The sequence below is a fragment of the Berghia stephanieae genome, chromosome 11 (assembly GCF_034508935.2).
Source record: "Berghia stephanieae isolate SIO BIC M18660-M18661 chromosome 11, UCSD_Bste_1.3, whole genome shotgun sequence".
NCBI lineage: Eukaryota > Metazoa > Mollusca > Gastropoda > Nudibranchia > Aeolidiidae > Berghia > Berghia stephanieae.
Genome location: NC_088370.1, coordinates 24,867,956 through 24,885,112, shown reverse-complemented (window position 1 = coordinate 24,885,112; position 17,157 = coordinate 24,867,956). Strand labels below are relative to the sequence as shown.

At 34.3% G+C, this 17,157-nt stretch overlaps 1 protein-coding gene across 1 annotated transcript; it reads left to right on the top strand.

Annotated features, from left to right (window-relative positions):
- The first annotated feature begins 1,024 nt into the window (after positions 1-1,024).
- Positions 1,025-15,687, top strand: LOC144956246 (fumarylacetoacetase-like). Its single transcript, XM_078886678.1, has 11 exons — positions 1,025-1,210; positions 3,085-3,195; positions 4,082-4,203; positions 5,848-5,897; positions 6,808-7,149; positions 9,119-9,249; positions 9,607-9,682; positions 11,732-11,778; positions 13,036-13,137; positions 14,125-14,242; positions 15,454-15,687. The coding sequence occupies exons 1-11, from the start codon at positions 1,130-1,132 to the stop codon at positions 15,528-15,530; spliced, it is 1,257 nt and encodes a 418-aa protein (XP_078742804.1). The 5' UTR covers positions 1,025-1,129; the 3' UTR covers positions 15,531-15,687.
- The last annotated feature ends 1,470 nt before the right edge of the window (positions 15,688-17,157 follow it).

Below are 17,157 nucleotides of genomic sequence, written 5' to 3'. Positions count from 1 at the left end.
AGAAGAAGAAGAAGAAGAAGAAGAAGAAGAAGAAGAAGAGAGAAGAAGAATATAATATTAATAATATTAATAATAATGATAATAATAATAATGATAATAATAATAATAATAATAATAATAATAATAATAATAATAATAATAATAATAATAATAATAATAATAATAATAATAATATAATAATAATAATAATAATAATAATAATAATAATAATGATATGACAACATTCACAATATATATTATGACACCAAATAATTTTTACCATCCCATGAAATATGACATGCAAACGGATTAGGGCAACAGCTTTGATGAACAGAGAGCTGAATGGCCGTGCCTGAGTATAGAATTACGGATTGTCCTGTTGATTTTTTTTCAGTTGGGATCTGTGGTTTGTTAATTGAAGTGCACGCAATTTTGGAAAGTGAACAGACAAGAGAAAAATGAGTTGTCAAGTGAAAACTCCGGCAGAAAGAGATGTATATTTATTATTGATTGTTGTTTCACGTAGATTAAATCACAGGATCATAGCAACCTGAATGGTGTCAGCCTTTGTTTGGGTTATTTGAGGGAGGCGGAGGAGGAGGAGGAGAGCTGCCAGCTGGCAAGCAGGTTGTCGCCCTTCTAATATGACAGTTTGAAAAACGAAATAGCGCGGTTTTGAATGGGTTTTATTTTTTTTTTTTTTTTTTTTTTTATACCACTGGTTACACAAAGCAATAATCAAAGAATCATTATTTTCATTTCAGTCATCAAGCAGAATAGTCACTGTATTGAATGATGCATCACGCTATTTCTTTCGAGAAAAATATAACAATAAAAGAAATAAAATGGCTGTTAGATTGTTAGCCTCAAATAGCTCTACGTCATCAATTGATGATATTTAAATAAATTGGTCCTACGAAAAAGTCTTTTAGACTTTCATGACATAACAAGGCAATGAAACAATCATCAGATTTTTTGAGAAAGAAAAAAAAACATATTTTGGTATCATTCGTTATGTTTTGGTTACAAATATCTGTTCCCATCTGGCAAATTGAGTGCGAAGGTCACAGACCACGAGAGGAAAACAGCAGTCGGTGTCTCTGACAGAATTGCAATTTTAAACGAAATTTCATCTTCAGAGTTTGGGATAATGTCTTTCATCAAGATTGCACCCGATAGTGATTTTTCATATGAAAATTTACCATATGGTATATTTTCCACCAAAGAGAACGTAAGTCATGTTTGTATAAATTGGCGTTACCGGCGTGGGTGTGTGCTGTCAACCTTGACAGTGACATCTTTGAGAGCCAATAAGAGTTGGTAAATTTGCACACACCTCCAAGATCATTGTATCTATAAAAATGCAATTCTGTGTGCAAAGTCAAAGGTTATTTCAGAACAATGTGTGTTCCAGTCGTAATTGCTAAAAATAAAAATAAAATTCTTTGAAAGCTCAATCATGGAACGGATAATAGCGCATGATTGTCCTTCTATTATATGGCAGGAGTGGGACAATCATGCAAATGAAGCCGTTGAATATCCGAGAGAACTGCCCTACGAAACTGAGCTCCCCAGGAATGAATGGGTAACACTCAACAAAGCAAGGGCAAAGTTGGAACAGCTGGACGCATGAAAAAGTGAGGGGTAGCCAAGACCAGTTGAAGTTGTGTACATGTGAATGCCAGGGCGGGCCCTGATTTACTGATCACGACCTTAGAGTGCTAACCCAGATGCTGTGGAGTGGGTTCGGTGTTGGAGCGACAAGCTATGATGATGATCCCAAAGTACTTACTTTCAACCACATTTAACAGATCCAGCTACCCAATCACTGCTGGGTGGACAGGGAGGTGTCAGGGAAAAAAAGCTCAACTTCACCAACTGAGCTATCGGGACCCCGTGAATTATGAATGGGTGTAAGTCTATGATGTAAAGACTATACTATAATAAATAAAACAATGAAGGGACAGGAAATAAAATGTTCTCTTGTAAGGAAGCAGGAATCTCAAATCAATCGTCTGTTTTTAGAGAAGTTTTTCACATGACTCAAAATAACCCAGGGACAGAGGTCAAGTCTGATAAAATTTCAGTTCAAAATTAATATGACATGAATTTATTCCTTCATAGATTTTTATATTGGCTACATTATAAAGAAAATTTATTGTTGTTTTTTTTTTTTTTTGGGTGGATTTTTTTAATCATAGTAAGAATTATCTGATGCAGACCTTGCCGTTTTTTTCATGAGATAACTTTTTGGCAGTCATATGTATAAAATCTGTTGATATTTGAGGACGGTCAAAATGCAGACTTTTTGTTTATCACAAGAACAAGAGTGTCAATATTTTGGCTTGATTTTCTTCTACATGTGTGCATTTTGCATCTTATGGCTGGGTGGGGTTCCTGACCTCCCATAGTGAGCAGGGAGGTACATACTGTATCTTCTATCCCCCTATATCTGTTTTCCAATTTGCTTTCTGTATTTGTCTTGGAATGAGATTACTTGGTTTTGCCCTGGCCTTAGCCGTGGTTCTTGACTGGGAGGGAAACAGTCAAATGCATAATTATTGTCTTGGGAGATAATTTTTTTTTCCTTGTAAATGTATATATATATATTATATGTATTGTTATATTTATTATTTTGAATGTATAATGTAAGCATTTGAGTGTATTCCTCTTAGTGGGATCTTGTGCTGGTGTCTGGGTGAGACATTTAGGTGATCCCTATTTGAACCACTCCCCTTTGTCTTACTTTTTCCTCAAGTCCTTTTAATTGTACATCTAGAATATTTTCACTATCCAATTTTCTTCCTTTTTACTGGCGCTGATATGACCTAAATGTGTTGAAAGTGTCGTAAAACCTTTTAAAATATAAATAAATAAATAAAATGAGTGATTGTAATCCAATCCAAAATAGTTTCAGCTTCGTGTGATGAAGATTGACGCAACTAGGTGTGATGGGGTGGCATTGATGTAATATCTATCTATCTATCAGTTTTAAATTGGTCGAGATAACTATAGAATAATACTGTCGAGTTATTATTGGTTGCTCTGACATTTTCAGGGATGCTGTTCCATACACAAATAATTTTTGTGTTGTTTGCTTTCCAGACCAGCCCAAGAGTGGGCGTAGCTATTGGTGACTACGTTTTGGACATGTCTCAAGTCAAACATTTATTTGATGGCCCTCATTTACGTCAGAACCAGGATGTTTTTGAGCAGGTAGGTAGCTCTTTGAGCTTGATGTGTCTTGATGATTGATACAAAATAAAATAAACGTTTTTAAATAATAAAATAATGATATGCATATTATTAATAATAACATTTATAATTCTTACATAATCGCCATAGATTCTCATCAACTTTGTGTTTATACATTTTCATGCATGCCACGTCTGTAAACGAATTTCCATTTTTTTGGATGAATAAAGTATATATTATTATTACTATTATTATTATTGTTATTATTATTATTATTATTATTATTATTATTATTATTATTATTATTATTATATTTGTAGCTGAATAAAACGGTGCACTTGTGCAGCTATGTGGTATTGTGGTATGACACTCGCTTCGTATCAGAAGGTCATGGATTCAAGACCCTCTCTGAGCAGCACATAGTTGAGTCCATGGAAAAGGCTCTTTACTCACTTTCTCTCACGATACTCAGGTGTAAAATGAGTACCTAGCAATTAACAGTGTTGTGACTGTCCGAAAAAAAGATTGTAATATCGTCTAACAGTCACCATGTCTCATCCTTCATGTTAAGTGTTGCTGTTGGCTGTGGACCCTTTGTAAAGCACTTTAAGCACATTCAGTGGATATTGCGTTATGTAAATGCTCACGTTTTATATACCAATTTTCCTTTGTGATGAATGAAACACTAAAGACGGAATGAAAGATAAGAATGACCATTCTCTCATCTCTCATTCGTCTTTCATCAGGTTTTGTTGACAAAGGGGAAATCCAAAACATTTACATCATATGTCTTCATCAATTAAATTAAAGCTTTCATTCCATTTGACTGTTGTTACTTATTACAATTAGGAAAATGACTTGTCATTACAACGTCATTTAACTTATTTTCCAAATTCTCCTCATCCAGTCAGCTCTCAATGCCTTCCTGGCCTTGGGCCGCCTGGCCTGGACGGAGGCCAGAGAATGTCTCCAAAAGATTCTTTCCGAGTCTGAAGCAGTACTGAGGGATAACTCTGACTTAAGATCAAGGTAGGTCACCACTGTGTGCTTGAAATGTATTCAAACGACTTTTTGGTTCAACACCCCAACATGACAAGGATCAAAAGGTTGAAACCTATGTACACATATTTGCAGGTCTGATAACTGAACGCAATTATGGACCTGATTTTTAACATTGTTGTAATGGACAATATTTTGCGTTGGTTTGAGAGTATTTCCATTACAACAATGAGACCATGACAATTTGGGTTATCGGACCTTCAAATAAGTGTACATGGGTTCAAACCATGATCTCTATCACTTCAAGGATTGGACTCCTTCATTGCAACACCCTGGATGATATGTACACTCTATACTACTTAACTCATGTTATTAGAGACAGATAATAATTTTGGAGATCCCATTTACAGTTGTTCGTTTATTGCGAAATTCATACCTATAAATCCTCCCACTAAAAACGGAATTCCAACAAAAATTGATCCACAAATCTTCTTTAGTCCCATGAAAAGGTGGGTTTGTTTTTTTATTAATCAGGGTTGCCGATTTTCCATATATTTATGGAATTCAATAGTAAGTTAAAAAACTTTTGTACAATCATGGGTAAGCAAAGTCAAAAGCTTATGGAAGGTGAGCCGATTAGACAACGAATCTCATCCTGTGAACACCAGGATTCAAGGCGATAAAGTTAAATACACTTGACCTACTAGATCTTATTATTAATATTATTATTAGGTATTATTATTATTATTATTATTATTATTATTATTATTATTATTATTATTATTATTATTATTATTATTATTATTAGCAAAGTATTGGTGGTATTACCGTTGTTGTATTTTTGTTTGGTTATTAATGATTTCATTTTATTTTTGTGTTCCATTTACCATTCTTTTCTTGTCATGTCATGTATTGTAAATGTTGCTGCTTGAAGCTCAAAGAAATAAATAATGTGAAATTGAATGTAAGCTTCAATTTAATTACAAAAGCAGATCTGTTTTTGTAATTAAATTGAAGCTTACATTCAATTTCACATTATTATTTATGTCATGTATTTGAAAAGTCGGTACACGTCTTTGGACTGAAGTCCAGTGTTCAGATAGAAATCTGACGATGTGTTTGTGTTTAAGTTCAGTAAGTTTCTCCCCCTGAATTGGCAACCCTTTTCAATGTTCTAGAACAGAATTTGTCAAACACTCCTCTTCTACTGTGCAACATCATTTTTGTTAGCTTCCCTTTTGTGGGTTGAGATAGAAAGTAGAAGAATGTCCGGGCTAATTTTAGACTTCTGCAACAGCTTGACCCATAATATTATTCTCGACTATGTTTATATAGACATATTTCGATGAATGAAACTGCAGGTGTGCTAATTAAAAGGTGACTGGATGAGGGCTTTTGTTTTTAATAATTACTGTCCACTTTTGATTTTCATATTAATAATAAAAAAAAGATTTTTTTTCTTTTTTATCATTATCATTATTATTAGTAGTAGTAGTAAGTCTCGCAGTTCGAATGACTCTTGCTGAGAATTGTGTGATTCAGTCATAGTCGATGAGTATATATAGTATTATTATTATTATTATTATTATTATTATTATTATTATTATTATTATTATTATTATTATTATTATTATTATTATGACTTCATGCTTCTTCACTTTCCATGTTTTCTAGGTCATTGATTCCATTGAACACGGTGACGATGCATATACCATCCAACATTGGTAAGAATCATCTTGAGAGTTTTGATCCATTCATTAGAAAGTGACGTCATATGAATTGACAAGAAGATCCAGGTTATTCATGGCGAAACAAGAGACAAAATGTCCTCCTGATTTGACACACCCGATTTCCCCTTTGCAATTTGATATTCAGAATTGACTTTTCCAGCTGATCAAATATTAGAATTGATTCTGTTTCAAACTGTAGCGTCTGGGTGGGGTTCCTGACCTCCCATATTAGGCAGGGAGGCACTTACTGTGTCTTCTATCCCCATATATCTGTTTTCCAATATGCTTTCTGTCTCTTTGTCTTCGAATGATATTACTTGGTTTTTTCCTTGCCCTGGCTGGGAGAGAAACAGTCAAATGTATAGTTAGAGTTTTGGGAGATGATATTTTTTTGTCTTGTAAATCATCTCTCTTATGCACTGTATTGTTTTATTTTACATGTATAGATATGATTTGTAATCATTTGAGTGTATTCCTCTTAGTGGGGACCTGTGTTTGTGTGTCAGGACAAGACATTGAGGTGATCTCAAACTAGTACACTGATAGTGTACACTAGGAATCTACACCTGTTCCCTATTGGAACCAAATCCCCTTTGTCTCACTTTTGCTTGGGAGATTTAATTGTAATTCTAGAACTTTAAGTGTCCCATTCTCTTCCTTTTTACTGGCACTGATATCACCTTAGTGTATTGCACACGCCATAAAACCCTTAAAGTCAAAAACAAACTGCAGCGTCCAGGTCATGAAATTTGATATTATTAACCCCCCTGACACGATGAATATTGACATTAAGCAGTTTCTACTGTATGTAAGATCAATCCACCATTGAAACAATGCAAAGGCTTTTGACATTTGCTGCAATAATGGCTGATGTATTTAATACATCATTTATCTCTTCAAACAGGTGACTACACAGATTTTTACTCCTCAAAGAATCACGCTTACAACGTCGGATGCATGTTCAGGGATCCGGCCAATGCCCTCAACCCTAACTGGACACATTTGCCAGTTGGTTACCATGGCAGGGCATCTTCGGTCGTCGTGTCTGGCACTCCCATCAGGCGACCCAATGGCCAGACTAGGGCCGATGATACGAAGCCACCCGTGTTTGGCCCCTGTCGTCTGATGGACTTTGAGTTGGAGATGGCTTTCTTGACTGGACCTGGCAACAATTTGGGTGACCCTATTCAGATGGAAGATGCAGAGAACCACATCTTTGGAATGGTCCTCATGAATGACTGGAGTGGTGGGTTAGATATTCAACTTCTATTTTGATAATAACAGTGGAGGGGGGGGGGGTGCCCAAATAGCTCAGTTAGTAGAGCTCTCACTTTACATACAAAGGGACCAAAATTAGTCTTGGTTGAAGTCAGCATTGTATTCTCATCCTTTCTACCCAACAGTGATTGGGTAGCTGGGTCTGGTTAAATCTGGTGGAAAGTACTTAGCGATATACTAGAATCCTATCCAAAGGGTAGCAAGCAATTGCTATAGTCCAATTCACGCTGTAGAACCTGGGATTAACTCCATCTCTATGGACCTAATGGCTCTGAAGGACTACTTTTTTTTTTTTATTATAATGGACAATGAATATGAATGCAATGATCACTTATTCTTCTTGTTCCTTTAATAAATAAATAAATTGAGCATTTATATAGCGCAATATCCACTAAACATGCTCAATGCATTTTACAAGGGGTCCCTGTCCAACAACAACATTTAACATTTAGGACAAGACATGACGCCTGTAAGGCGATATTATAATTTTTTCGGACAGAGACAACGCTGTTAACGACCAGGTACTCATTTTACACCTGAGTGCGGTGAGGTAATGTGAGTAAAGAGCCTTTTCCAAGGACCTTCCGATCCGAAAGCGATTGTCATACCACAAGATCATACAGCCGCCCTTGTTCCTGGGCTGAAGGTCTTCAATCTTGTGCCATCGCATAGAACTTCAGAAATGTTTTTTCGTTATTTTGTTTTGGTCATTATTAAGCATACTTTATAGACTTTATTAATTTAAAAAAATGGAAATTACATTGTGTTAACAAGAAGTTGTCTCTCTCTCTCTCTCTCTCTCTCTCTCTCTCTCTCTCTCTCTCTCTCTCTCTCTCTCTCTCTCTCTCTCCCTCTCTCTCTCTCTCTCTCTCTCTCTATCTATCTCTCTCTCTCTCTCATTCATTATATTTGAATTGAACATTATATGTGTGTCGCCATGATGATAGATTAAATAGAATGTGTTACCCTATCTTATAAACTTACATTCATACATATTTCTCACTACACCCATATCTCCTTGAAAAGAGGCCATATGAATCCTGTTCCACAATATTATACAATTTTAATCAATTCTGCATGCATTGCCAAAACCAAATCAACCATTCCATCATTACATGCCATCTCATTAATCACTTGCCGCTCACCAAGACAGCCAAATGGCTTAAAGTATAACATATTACCATATTAAAGGGAATGGGTGGTGATAGACTCAATGCCATTGTGAATTAACAGAATATTTTTGTTCATTTGAAGACACAAATGACTTTATTCTAGTTCCTTTTCATGACAATATTCATATTTTTTTTGATTAATTGAAAACAAAAAATTCTTAAAACAGTTGCTGAAGCTATGAATTCATTCCAATTAACCGGATTGTGTTCTAATTAATGTGTGCGGCTATGTGGTCTAGTGGTATGACACTCGCTTTCCGATCGGAAGGTCCTGGTTCGAGCCTCGTGCTGGGCGCATAGTTGAGTCCTTGGAAAAGGCTCTTTAATCATATTCTCTCACCGTACTCATGTGTAAAATGAGTACCTGGCCGTTAACAGCGTTGTCTTTGTCCGAAAAATTGCAATATCGTTTAACAGGTGTCGTGTCCCGTCCTACATGCTAAATGTTGCTGTTGACCAGGGACCCCTTGTAAAGCGCTTTGAGCACAATTAGTGGATTGCGCTATATAAAGCTCAATAATTTTTTTTAATTTTGATTAATCAGTAGAAATTATAGATCAGATCATTCCAATTAAGCAGTGTTCCAAATAGCAGCTTCGACTGTGCTATTATTCTTCTGATTGATGTTGTTGTGTTATTGTTGTTATTATTATTTTGTTATAATTTTTTTTTTTAATCAGAGATATTGATGTCATCAACTTACTGTTATCATCTTTATTAATCTTATTGTTAGCTTCATCATTCATATTTGATTTCTTTCCCCAGCCCGTGACATTCAAAAATGGGAGTACGTTCCTTTGGGCCCGTTCAATGGCAAAAACCTGGGTACCACAATCTCTCCTTGGGTGGTGACCATGGATGCTCTCAAGCCATTCCTCATCCCCAATGCAGATCAGGTATTTACTATTACTATTTTGACTGGCGGTTACTGATATCTTTATCTGTTTCCCTGTTCTTGGCTTCCTGTCATTCTCTGGTAACAAGAAGACTTTGTTTTTCCAAAATCGGTAATTTAATTGTTAAATTAATGCAAGTCCATGTTTGTGTGGATTTGATGAGTGATATTTTTATTTGTCCTATAGGTCATCTGTTATTGAATGATTTTTGGAAATCATGTGAAGTTTCTCTTTCCCAAAACTATAATAGAAATGACAAAACAGTCACTCTTGAGAGATTGTGGTTTTGCCTTCAGCTTTCCAGTGCTTTTTTAAAAATTTGATTTTGTGCTAAAGTTTTAAAATGTCTTTCCCCAGGACCCCGCTCCCCTTCCCTACCTCAGCCACAAAGACAACTACAACTTTGACATCAAATTGGACGTATCTCTTCTTGGTATGTAGTAATATGATCTGGTTCTGTTATATTGTCAAAGAAAAAAAAAACAGTAATTCAATTAAACAAGATTATTATGTGCTTGTATGTAAAGTATTCGTAACATCCGCCAGCTGGATATAACGTACCAATACACACAATTGTGTGTCACCTTGAACGTTTATAGTCTGATTGATAAAATTTAGTGAGCAGTAATCATGAAAATGGCTGTCTTAAAACAAGTGACTTCAATTTCATTTCCCTCGATACTCCTATCTATCATTTCCTTTGTAATGTAAGCATGCGTTAAAAATCCATAAATGCATGATCATGGGTCATCAATCATGCTTGATGATCTGCTTGAAAACTGATGGTGTAATTACACAACTAGAGAGGGATAGGCTAGTTACATAAATAGTTGACATTTTAAATTCAATTCAATTATTTTGCCTTCATTCTTAATTTTAATGAATTCCCTGTTTAATGAACAGTTTTAGATGAGAAGCGTTGTAATATTATGACTAAATCACTTTTTTCTTTTTTTTTTTTTGCTATAAACACTCCTTTTAATTTAAGATTTTCACACACTCATGAACATCTCAAATTTAAACATGTGACTATAATACAATATTTTGTTGCTTTTTTTTTTTTTGGGGGGGGGGGGTTCTTGTTGTTTGATTATTCTTAACACATTGTATGAAATCCGTGTTTAGAGGCAAGAGGCTTTGCTGTCCATGATACTATACTACAATGTAATAAATAACAATGTTAATTTGAATGTAAGCTTCAATTTAATATACGAAAACAGATAAAATGGATGTTTCAGGTTTTCCCTTAATCAGCAAAACAGGATAAATGGCACTACAGACGAATGAGATAAATCTCATTTATCTCATTCGTCTGTAGTATTATTCATCCTGTTTTGTTGATAACGGGGAAACCCGAAATGTCCATTTTATCTCTTTTCTTATATTAAATTACATTCAATTTCACATTGTGATTTATTTCTTGGAGCTTCGAGCAGCAACATTTACATATATACTACAATGTGAATGCTCGACAAACGATAATGAAGTCTTTCATTTTAAGTCCTATACCGTCCTCTATCACATAATTGATCCGTGATAAAGATCTGAACAGTGTGTTAAACAGTGCCAGTCAAAGCAGAAATAAAAATATGAGAGTAACAAAAAAAAATCAGCCCGTCTCGATTGAGATTCAATAGGATTCAATAGTCTGATATCATGTCCGCCCAGCAATGAGCAGATTAGTTCTAAACAAAGAAAATTGGTACTTTTTATTCTTCATGCTGGCTAGAACTTTTTCACATGTCATGTGATCAGAATGTATAAAAGTCAAAGCATAATCAGATTTATAATGTTTTTCTTCTCTGGATACACTTTAATGCTCGTCAGAGAAGTATTTAATAAGGGCATCTGCCATTGTTCCGATAGTTAAGAACCAGTTACTAAGTTACTATGCGTCATTACGAAGGAAGTGACGTCACGACTGTTGAAGCCTATTGACCCATGGTATCAATTTTAATAGCAATATTTTTTGTAGCAGAAATCAAAGACTCTTCGCTGAGTCCGACTTGAATTTCTGTAGGGGTTTATCAACAAAGGTTTCACTCACTCAATCCTAGAGATTTTTGCTACTTTTCAAAATTGGAAAAAATGTATTAAAAATGAGTATGTAACATGTAAAATCTAAAAACATTAGCTTTGATACTACGCCTATAATTTGTCTCAGAAAAATGCAATAAATAGGCATGGGGTAAAAGTGATTCGGATATAGTCTGTGTTAGGGTTGAGTGAGTTAAGGGAAAAAGCTTTTCATTACAAATCCCGTGTTTTTCAGGTTCTGATAAACTTAATCTGTAATCTTATAACTCTGTATAACCTTAACTTTCTCGAGTTCATATGCATGGAATATTGAACAAATTTGTCCGATTTTCAATGAGTGTAGATAAACTCGAGAGAGTTAACCTAGACGATATGATCTTAAGCGTGTTTCAATTAGCAATCACAGTCCTTATAAAAAATAGTCATTATGTTTGTGATATTTCAGCTGATGGAATGACCAAGCCAGCCATTTTGTCCAGAAGTAATTACAAGGTATTGTCATGTGGTTGCCAGAGGATTTTTTTTTTCCAGTTTTAAATTTTAAATTATTATTTTGTAATTGTTTTGTTTCATCCAGCATTATTTAGTTGTACAAATAGAAATTGGTGTGCAGCTATGTGGTCTAGTGGTATGAGACTCACCTCCGGATCAGAAGTGTCCTGGGTTCAAGTCCTGAGCGGCGCACAGTTGAGTCCTTGAAAATGTTATTTACTCACATTCTCTCACCATACCCAAGTGTAAAGTACCAGCTGTTAACAGTGTTGTCTCTGTCTGAAAAAATTGTAATATTGCCTGTCTAATTCTGCATGTTTAATGTTTCTGTTGTAAAGCACTTTGAGCATATTTAGTGGATATTGCACTTTATAAAAGCTCAAATTGTTGAGTTTTTTTGTTTTTTAAAGCATTATTGGAATGATACAGTGGAATTCTGATAAAGCCAACACCCCCAGACCAGAAAGATTGGTTGACTTTATTCATTATCAATGGAACACACTTAGAGAACAATAAATTTGGGATACACAAGTGGTGTTGACTTTATACGGATTCCAATGTAACGTTATCACATTTTATTTTTTTATCATGGTGCCCTGAGTGGAAGTGTGCGCTTTATAAATGCTTCATTATTATTATTATTATAGACTGATATAAACAAGTAACTTTCATAGGCTGACATTTTGTTATTGAATAATAAGAGAAGGACAAGGGATTTTGGAAAGTCACAAAATCTGCAATGTGAACTCATTTTCCACATTTTTGTGTCTTCTACTTATACATTTTCTTTTTTTTTTTTCATTTTTGTAACATAACGGCATTGCCGAAGAAAGTAGTTTTTAAAATATTTTTAGTGTGACAAATAAGTAATCCTTAGTAATTCAAGTCTGTAGAGGTATTTATTTAATGTGTCAAGTCTTGGACAAGTTTCTCATATATTTTAACTAGAGGGAGGTGTTCACTCATTGGATTTCTAGGTCTCTTAAATCTGCCAAAAAAAAAGTACTTCTCTACTATGGACTAGCATCCTATCCAGAGGGTAGCAAGCAATAGATATTGTTTCTTTTCATACTGTAGAAATTGGGATAAACTCCAGTTCCATGGTCCTAATGGCTCTGAAGGACTATTAACATTACTTCGATAGACGACACCAATGTAATCACAATCATTTTTGTGTTGTGAATGTCAATCATGTTGATATCATGAGTCGTATGGTGAAGTATTCATTCAATTGTTTATTTATTGTTTTATATATAGTACATGTACTGGACCATGAAACAACAGTTGGTTCACCACACCGTGACTGGATGTAATGTCAGACCTGGGGACTTGATGGGGTCAGGGACTATCTCGGGCACAGTGAGTTGGAATTGGTTGTGATGATGATAATAATAATATTCATTATTACTATTATTATTATTGTTGTTGTTGTTACTTTTACTATTATTATTATAATCATTATTATTATTATTGTTATTATTATTATTATTATTATTATTATTATTATTATTATTATTATTATTATTATTATTATTATTATTATTATTATTTTTATTGTAATGATAATTATAATGAGGATGATGATTATGATAACAATCTGATTACGATTATTATACGTATCTAGCTGTATTGTTATGAAACAGATTTGCAATGATTGCATTTTGTCGATTTAATCACTTACATAATATTATATGGAAATTTACGCATTTGTATAATCTGTTGCCTACCACTGTAAAAAGAAATTTGTTTTGTTGTTTGTTGTTGTTTTTGTTCTTTTAATGTGGTTATAAAGCTGGAAACAAGACTGGCATGGCAGTTGGGTTTTTTTGGCTGCGTTGGGGCCGCAAAAAATCACAATATATCACTGATTTGCATTGTGGCCATAAAATCAGCAATTTTTTTTAAATGTTTGCAAATTTTCGAGATTTTGCAAGGAAGGCTTTTTTTTCTATTTTAATTTGATAGCTTGTGTAGAACGTGAAAGATAATTAATCAAGAGTAGTTTCTTTTTTACTATCTCATTTTTTTCCTTTTTACTGGCACTGATATGACCTTATATTTTTTGCAAGCGCCGTGAAACCCTTAAAAACAAACAAATACTTTGCTCGTTCATGAATTAATTATGGGTTTTAAGGAAAATTAATTGCAAATTTTTGCAAATATATGCAACTTTTGATGTTTTTAGCTTGCAAAATTTGGGATTATTTTTTGCAAAAAACCGCCATGTCAGACAAGACCTGCATACATTTTGTTGTATTATGTAATTAATTAACATTAAGATATTTACAAGATGCCTAAAATCCTTGAAAAGTAAGAGATTCTCCGAAATCTATAATTTTCCCCCAGACTCCAGACACCTATGGATCTATGCTGGAACTTTGCTGGAAAGGAACCAAACCCGTTGATTTGGGAAATGGGGTCACCAGGAAATTCTTACAGGATGGAGATGATGTCATCTTCCATGGTAAGCTTTTGACATTCTCACAAACAAAGATATATGTCTCGCACACCAACTATAGGGCTCTGTTGGTAGAGCACTAGCTTTTGATGTAAAGGGACTGAGATTGAATCCAGCTGAAGTCTAGTTTATTGGAGGGGTTTTCTGACACCCCAACAGTGATTGGGTAACTGGGTCTGTTAGATTTGACAGAAAGTACTTTGCAATGGTCTAGCGTCCTTTCCAAATTGTAACAAGAAATGCTATTGTCCTATTCTTGCTGAGAGACTGAAATAAACTCTGGCTCCATGAGTCTAATGGCTCTAAAGGGCTACTTTGCACCAAATAATTGATGAATTTGTTGGGGGTTTTTTTTGGTGGGAATCTTCTTAGGATGTGATAACATTTCCCTCCTGTTTTGAGAGGCTGAAAGTTGACCAAATGTCAATGTTTCTTCTGTCCCCCAATATCTATCATCTTTGTGTTTCCTTTGTGGGTAGTTTTTGGTCTTGTCATATGTCACTCACTTTTGGACGTGTAGGTCCCTGGTTCAGGTACCACTGTGAGTTGCTCTTAGATACAGTACAGATCGCGTACAACGGCCTCGGCTACAATGGGAAATTTGTTAATCCTGTTCTACGGCCTGTATAATTGGTATAAATCATGCATATTTTATCTGAAGTGTAAAACCACTCATCTGGAAGACTGTAATTCATCATCTGATGTCAGAGTGATGGTATTTTATTTTCTACTCTAAATTTATGCTGGCTGTCATTAAAGAACATCCGTTCTCGTTCTTTTAAACTCCGTAATCCTAAGAATCTGCCTATACGTCCTGTTACTGAAATTATAGTTGTGCCACCTTTATGTAACCTTTTCATTATTAGTACTGTGAAGGACTGGTTACAAGGATTTAGGAACCAAAAGAGTAGAGGGTTTGATGTCATGACTTTTCTTCCCCATTGAGTTCAGTCATCAAACCTGATAATTTGTGCACGTCGGTTGTGACTAATCATCTCAAAACGGTATTAAGTCAGGGTGAATCTAGTGATTCAATCTAAATTTGAAACTTAACTCATAAAATTTGAGTTGAAATAAATGGCTTTATTAAGGTTATTCGGTTTATTTATTGATCTTTTCCATATTTCAGAGAAAAATGAAATTTCCTTTTGTTTTAGTTGTTTTCCATATTGTTGATAATTTTAATCTCTCTATTTTCTTTCCTCGCTTCGTTCCAGGTTATTGTGAAGGCAATGGTCATCGTGTAGGCTTTGGCCTGTGCACAGGAAAGGTGCTTCCAGCGCATCCTCTCTAGGGACGAAGACGTTTTGAACCATAACCAAAATGTCTGAGGAAGGAACAGTCATTTTTCATCAAATGTAGATTTTAAATGCATCTCGGATGAAGTGCTAGTCTCCACTAAAACCTTGTTATGCTGCCATCTTTAACTAGGTCACATTCCAGTTGTACACATATTTAAAATTGTGGCCAGAAAATTTCTTCAAATATCGATTGATTAAAATGACCCAAACTCTCAAACCTGGGATTTCACAGAAGTCCCAGGTTTGAGAGTTTTTAGCAAGATTAGGGCCATTTAAATAGATCGATATTTGAAGAATGAGTTTTCTGGTCACAATTTTTAATGCATGTCTTTTTCCAGGGTACGATAGATTTGACAGGACTTTGAATGTTTTAATGCTTGATTGGTGGAGGGGAGATAGTCAAATGTAAATGTAACGTTGAAATTGAATTGAGTGGAATACTATAGATCTGTTTCTTACTGTTTTAAGTTTTATAATTATACTGAATAATTGATATTATGATTCTGTTGTACTTTCCAATTTGGGAAAGGGGGTGGGAAGGATTGTTTTAATGCATTTTTTTAAAAATTGTTTTAATTTTTCTTTGATTTAGATTGTGTTTTTGTATTTTGCTTGTAAATTCAAAGATATTATCAATACAGACTTTACTTTGAGATTTGAATACAGTGTTTCATGATTTTAAAATTTTTTTTACAATGTTAAATTGATCACAAATGGTTAATGGTTGCATTTAGACGGTAAAATGTTCACTACTCTATACATTATTTTATATCCAATGAGATTTGGTATTTCTGTAAATGACAGGAATTGAAATGAATGTGTTCCTTTGTTATTGATTTGTTGTGCAATTTACAAAATGTTATAAATCTACGGTAGTTGCTATTTTTTCTTCTACGGATATCGTGTTTTTGTTAATTTGAAATAGGGTCCGAAATATTACCCATCTCCAGCGAATGAAGACAATTGATGAAGGTTATTATTATTATTATTATTTTTATTATTATTATTATTATTATTATTATTATTATTATTATTATTAAGAACAGAAGATTTTTCTCTTTTGGTCTCTCTTTCTCCCTGTTCTTGCGTTTTGATCTGATTTAGTTTATTTTATTTTTTAAAATACATTTTGCATTTAATACTGATTTTACCAAATTTTGTACTTGAATGATAAAAGGGGTTTTTCTTATGTACGAGTATGTATACACGTAGTGTTAAAAATATTTGTCTCATGCTCTTGTTTTTGTTTGGGTTTTTTTTTGTTTTTGTTTTTTTACTTTATGTTTACCCAAGTGATTTTATTCAAGTATTCTATTGGCTTGAAGCTCCTGCTCTAAATCGAAATCTTCTGGTCATTGATCTCAATTCTGGAATTTGTTCCCAAGAAATCTGTTTTATATTAATATTACAATGAGTGCCATTGGTTTCTGGTTTGTTTAGAAGACTGATTTTCTGGGTGAGGTTCCTGACCTCCCCAAAGTGGGCAGGGAGGCACTTACTGTGTCTTCTATCCCCCTATATCAGTTTCCAACATGCTTTCTGTCTTTGTCTTGGAATGAGATTACTTGGTTTTGTCCAGGCCCTGGCCGGATATCCTAGCTGGGAGGGAGACAGTCAAAT

Excerpts from the sequence above, each read along its gene's own strand:
- LOC144956246 (XM_078886678.1), top strand. The coding sequence starts at position 1,130 with ATGTCTTTCATCAAGATTGCACCCGATAGTGATTTTTCATATGAAAAT. Across the intron at positions 4,204-5,847 it reads AACTCTGACTTAAGATCAAG|GTCATTGATTCCATTGAACA; the intron begins GTAGGTCACCAC and ends CATGTTTTCTAG. Across the intron at positions 14,243-15,453 it reads AGATGATGTCATCTTCCATG|GTTATTGTGAAGGCAATGGT; the intron begins GTAAGCTTTTGA and ends GCTTCGTTCCAG.